The sequence below is a fragment of the Furipterus horrens genome, unplaced genomic scaffold (assembly GCF_987537825.1).
Source record: "Furipterus horrens unplaced genomic scaffold, mFurHor1.1.pri manual_scaffold_6, whole genome shotgun sequence".
NCBI lineage: Eukaryota > Metazoa > Chordata > Mammalia > Chiroptera > Furipteridae > Furipterus > Furipterus horrens.
Window position 1 is genome coordinate 65,838,874 of NW_028327176.1, and position 6,000 is coordinate 65,844,873.

Genomic DNA, 6,000 nt, shown 5'->3' on the forward strand with positions numbered 1-6,000 from the left:
GAAAAATGCTACCATCAATAATAAAATATATCCCAATTTTAGAAAAGTTATGTTAAAAAAAGGTGTATAGCAACAATATGCCTGTCCTTTGGTGAGGTGAAATGGTTCCCCTATACTCAGAAATCATTTTGAACATTCCCAATCATGTTTCTATGGAGGAACACTGATGTGAGAAAATCAAATCATTCTTTCATGGCTACATTGGTGCATTTAGATCAAGGCCATCTTGGAGTTCTGAAGCATTAAGACTTGGTTCTTAGGTGCAATAGCAATAGATACAAGTATCAGAAATATCACTTTTGAGGGTCCCTTTTCCCAAGTATGCCTCCAAATGTTTTCCCAATACCAAAAACAGGCCCACACTACTTGGCAAACACATGGAAAAGGCAGGTGGCACCTCTGAGCAGAGGAACCAGTCATCTTCTCAAGGAGCCACTGTGACTGCAAAAAAAAACCAAAAAACCCAACCTTCAAAAAAGGAGGCGTGTAGCATCACACAGCACGCATCAGTGGAAAGGACAGTGCAGCCGGACAACCTGCACTCGGGTACCCATTCTGATACTGGCCAGGAAATACACTGGCTTTATTTCCTCATTTGCCAAACACAGGTATGGAATTGTAAGGTTCACTCTTCTTCCCAATTTCTTTTGAAAGACCCAAATTACAGGCACTCCTGGGCTTATGTTTAAAATGACCTTGATTGCTTTATATTTCTTGAAAAACTTTACTCAACTTTAAAAGTGCTTATAAAAAAAACTGTCTCCTGGAAAATCTTTTTTATTTTACTTTCTCTTCCACTTTAACTGGATTATTTTCCTTTTTTCAAATGCTATAAAACTGTTTTTGTTTTTTTGTTTTTTTTTATTTTCACTCAGAAATTTCTAAATATTCCAGGTTGCCACCAACAGTTCTGGAAGGCATCTACAAGTGTTTGGGATTTATTTCCTAACTCAAATCAATATTGCAACACTTATGACCTTCAGCACAAAACATACCATCAATTAAAACTTAAGAGAAAAGAAGGAATACTATACCCCAACATTTCTAGTTTTATTAGTAACCTCAGAGTCTAATTCATGACCACATTTATAGAAAGTTTGCAAGGCGGTATTGTTATGAGTGCTATTTTTCAAGTAGGAGCAAAAATGAGCTTAGAATTGTGGCATGAGAAAGAGAAGATCTGGAGGGTTTAGAGCTTTTCATACATTAAAAATTGTAGTCTGCAACCATTCTGATAGAGATCATTTGGTTTTGATCTGAGACCTCTCAGACCCTTAATTTACAGGCTGATCACATGACCAGGATAACTGACAACCATTCCAACAACAGAAAGTTAAGACCTCATGATCCTGAGAGTATAGGAAAAAAGAACCTTCAGTTTTATGAGAGGACTCCTCATTGCTAAGGGTGGATCAAGGATCCTGATCTTTTAGACATTTATCCTTTCTTCTCTACTCTCCTCCAACTAAAACAGCAAGTTAAGATTTTTCAGAAACTCAGAGGAGCAGAGAACCCATGTGAAAGACATGAGTGTAACTAATTCCTTTTTTCCTTCTGCCTAAAACATTTCAAATGTCCTTTATACAATAAGAATCTCCAGAAAACTTACCCAAAGAAATTCAACATCTTCCTCCATACCAACGTTATGCCAGACCTTTGTCCTCAAGTGATCTGATAACTAAGTGTAGCTACTGAGCACACACCCAACACTATACACTTTTAGAATGTAACCTTCTCAAGAAATGAATTGTCTCATCCAACATGCAATTCCAGCAGAATTACGAGCAAAGCAGAAGGAAGAGAAGAAAACTAACTTTAGTGTCTATTTCATATTTCATCGCAGGTGCTTTATATAAATTGTTTCATTTCTTCGGGACAATGAACCCAAATCACCCTGTACATCATCATCGCTAGGATGCATTTTGTCACTTTTAACACGTCTTAAATCAGGATGCATTTGACAACCAATGGTGTATCACACTTTTAATTAGTAATCATTTTCCACTGTGAATGTTAGACAAAACAATGGTACATCTTACAAATGATGATGCCTCTAATTCATTACAATATGGCATTATTTCCATGGGATTTGAAAGAGAATCAGAAACAGACTTAGAAGTGCCCGGGGTTATTACACAGACTCTAAGGGACCAGCTAGACCTCAAATCCTGATGTCTGATTCCAAAGTCTCTTCCTACATAACCTACCTAAAAACAGAGACTTTGAACACGGCAAGAATTTTCAACAGTCAGCGTTACTCAATGATTAGGAACCTTTGGTATTAAGTTTTCAGAAACTCAGGGTTCACACCGCCTGGCGCAGCCACTGCAAATAAGCTGGTTAAGGTCCCGGTCAACCCTAGGCTTCCAGAAGTCTCTGAGCTGCGCTGACTCTGGTGACTGAACCTCCTCCTCTTTGCTAAACCCACAATCTACATTACGGACAGTTAGAAATGCAGGACCCTTCTGTACGAGGAACAGCCTCACACCCCAGTTTCCTGCTAAGACATACTTCCCCTCCCCCTACATCCGGACGCTCACCCTGAGCTCATTCTGGACCGCCTCACGTCTCACTCCTGAGCAGGCCGGTCAGGGCGCCGCTGCCAGCCCGCCACTCGCCACCGCGGGCGGGGCAGGAGCAGGCCGCCGGGTCTGCCTGGCTCCCGGTTCCGAACCCTGGCTCAGCTACCCTACGTCCCCATCCGCCAGCAGCCTAAGTCATGCTTCCGCCCCACATATCCAGCAAAGTTCCCTCCACCCCAGAGGGTCCCCGATTGGGGGCCAGACTCTCGCAGCTCCCGGACCCCGCCATGGTCCTGCCCCGGGGGGGGGGCCAGCTGCGGGCTGCACAAGGACTTTGGGGCCAGCGAGGCCAGGAGCTCGCGGAGTCTGGAGGAGAGTCCCGGCCGGACTCACAGAGGAAGGAGCGCGACAGGAGGCGGGCGGCGGTGAGACCACTGCTACCGGAGGCCATGGTCGCGGTAGCAGAGGCAGCTGCAAGGCTGCGGTCATCCACCAATGACACTCCTAGGCCCCCGGGGACCTGTTAGAGGCCAAAGCCTGAGGAGGAAGCGGGTGGCCAGAAGAGTCGCCTGAATGAATTTCCATCCGCAAAGGCCTTTCCATCCTAACACTGGAGGTCGCAGGTGGAGAAGAAGAAAAAAGATGTCTTAACGAAGAAGTGGACAATGACTTGGCTCTCCGCCGGAGATGTGGGTTTGAGTCAATATTAATTACAACGGCAGCTTAGGAAAAACCCTTCGCGAGGCTGGTCGCCGCGTGGCATTGTGGGAAATGTAGTCTCTCGTGGGCCGCGACTCATTTGTAGTTTTATGTGGGGGGTGCGGGGAGGGAAGGAAATCAAACACCGGAGATGGGATGGCAGAAGGAATGAGGAAACAGTAGGTAGGGTACGAAGAGCAGTGCAGGACTTCCCGTAGCCCTTAGTCAATCTGCCACCTCATTTTCCTCTTCTGGCATACGGAGAGGATCTGGAAGGATTACCGACGGTAACAGAACTCTGAACTCAAGCTAGTGTCCGGGGAGAGTAAGGAGGAGAAAGACCGAAAGCTACCTTATTGACACTTCATTTCCTGGTAATTTGGATCTTTTGATAAAACAAGCTATCATACCTACAGCCCTTGACTCGCACTGAGTGAAGGAGCTCTGGGGCTCCTGGAGAACTGAAGTTATAGGTCAAATGAGATCTCTCCCGATTTGTACAAAATGATCCATCATCACTTTTAAAGTAAGAACTTTAGAAGGAACCTCAGAGAGTCATAGAGTCAAAGAATAAACAACAGATAAAGTAATCCACCTCCCTGCCTCCAGTTGTGCCCCTGAGATTCCTCATCGTTATCATCTATGAAATTATAACGATGAATCACGTAAGTAGTCATTATAATTTACACTGAGCTCTGTGGTGTATGAGTGGGATTACCCAAACAGATTGTCCAGTATGACCTCTGTGACCCAGATGTCAGTTCCAGGTTGGGCTTGACTGCGCACAAAAACCCTCCATCTAAAGGATCCTGTCCATGGTTTCCAAATAGCAAAGTTTTTCCATAGCCTTTACATGATATAATAGTTATGTTTTTAGTTTCACTTAATTGGTAAAAAGCACAATGACAAAAATATAATTTTGGTATGATTTCCATTAATTTATTCCATAAGGACAGGGATTTTAGTTTCTTCTGTACACCGATGTCTCCCCAGCACCCAGAACACTGCTTGGCACAGAGAGAGAACTTATTATTTGTTGACTTGAACTGAATTGATGTATAAGAGAAATAGCATATACACTTGTTTATTGAATCCACACACAATGTTTGATGATATTTCAATCCCTCATAATTATGATACCTCCCGACCCACCACCCACCCCCATTTCAATAGATCATGGTGATAAGGCTATCGCACCAGACTCTACCTACACCACTCATATTTATATGCAGTTTGATTTCAGTCAGACAGACCTGGATTCAAATTCCAACTCTATCAATAGCTATGCGACATGTGGGTCTCAGGTTTTCTCACTAAAATGGGGATAAAAATCCCTAATTCATAATAGTGTTGTGAGCAATTAATGCATTCATATGTAAAGTTCTTAGTACCTTGCAAACATTCAATAAATGGTAGTTATTATTAAAGATAACTTTCTGCTTTGCGTGGTAGGATGAGTTTTGAAGTTTTTACTAATGTAACCCAGTATGGAATAGGACATTTTTATTTGTCTCAAAACCTTGACTTAAAGCCCCAACACTCAGGATAACAGGCCGCAAATACCTGCACATTCTAAGGAGGGCAGTCTAGAAGCTACCTCTTTTCAGCTTTTGATAAAAGGTAGCCAAACTTGTCTCTGGATTCTCACCCTCACATCCCAGCAGCTCATTTAAGCAAAAGACTGGAATTCATTGAGTGAGGGACTTTGTTGAGTCATGAGTTGTCAGTTTAATGTTCTCCTTTCCCCCCACTCCCAGACAAGTTGGTGAGAGAGTGCTCCTTACAGAAAGATTGGCATTAAATCCCAGGCTAAACGCCTGCAGAAATGCATGAGCCCCCCTCAGCACCCTAAAGTAGATCTGGTCAAATAATGCTCAGGAACACTTGAGTTTGGATAGCAGACCTAACCTAGAGACTAATATCTGCTTCCTGCCTGGAGAGCTCAAGGCTGGTGGAAACAGCCCTCATTGGCCTACAGGTCAGTATTTGGTGTAGCAAGATGTGTAATATTCCCATGGGTGAAATGGATTCCAGGAAAGAAAGCTGAGCTTCTGTCTAAGAGCATAGTCTGCTTGGAAGGATCTCTATCATAAAAGACCATGGAAGACCCCTCAGGTGCAGGAGGGGGAGGAGGGAGTTAGGAGAGGTCAACCAAAGAGCACATAACAGCAGGATACTATGCAGATGGTGTTCCACAGGCAGGGGAGGGTGCGGGGAGCTATTGAAAATTTCACAGAAAGCCCAAAATCCAGAGTGGATGGATCATTAGAAGAGAACCACAAATAACATTGTATAAGAGATTTTATCCAAATCTCATCAAACCCCTGCAGGGGCCAAGAACAAGGGAGTGAGTTGGGGGAGGAGTGAAAGAAGGAGAGAAAACAGAGCTTGACTCCTTCTGAGCTGCAGGTTGGGGAACCACACATCATGCCAGACCTGGGAAGGGAGGAAGGATCTTTGAATTAGGTATCAGATTTAAGTCTTAAATTGGATTGAATGAGACATAAGTCCCATTTAAACTATTAACTTTTAAAATAGTTTATGTATTCCCATGGATCAAAATTCTAAAGGTACAAAAATTTTATATTGTGAGACATCTTTTCTCCACCTGTCTCCCTACCACCGAGTTCTTCCCAAGGGAAATGAATATTATCCAATTTCTTATGTAACCTTCCAGATCTATTTTGCACATATTCAGTCATACACATATATCTATTCCCCCTTTCACATCACCCTTCTATGTTGCTGCTGATGTGGGAGAAATCAGGAACAATTAGGG

At 43.2% G+C, this 6,000-nt stretch overlaps 1 protein-coding gene across 3 annotated transcripts in view; it reads right to left on the reverse strand.

The window, feature by feature from the left end:
* The window catches only part of SUCLG1 (succinate-CoA ligase GDP/ADP-forming subunit alpha), a 140,877-nt gene extending 137,837 nt beyond the window's left edge, over nt 1-3,040 (reverse strand). For 2 of the 3 annotated variants that reach the window (XM_090281610.1, XM_090281611.1), the window contains exon 1: nt 2,916-3,040. In XM_090281610.1, coding sequence (XP_090137736.1) covers nt 2,916-2,973 — 58 coding nt within the window. In that variant the 5' untranslated portion in view covers nt 2,974-3,040. The remainder of the gene's footprint in view (nt 1-2,915) is intronic. The other variant, XM_090281613.1, reaches the window with a different exon arrangement.
* Between the last annotated feature and the right edge of the window lie 2,960 nt (nt 3,041-6,000).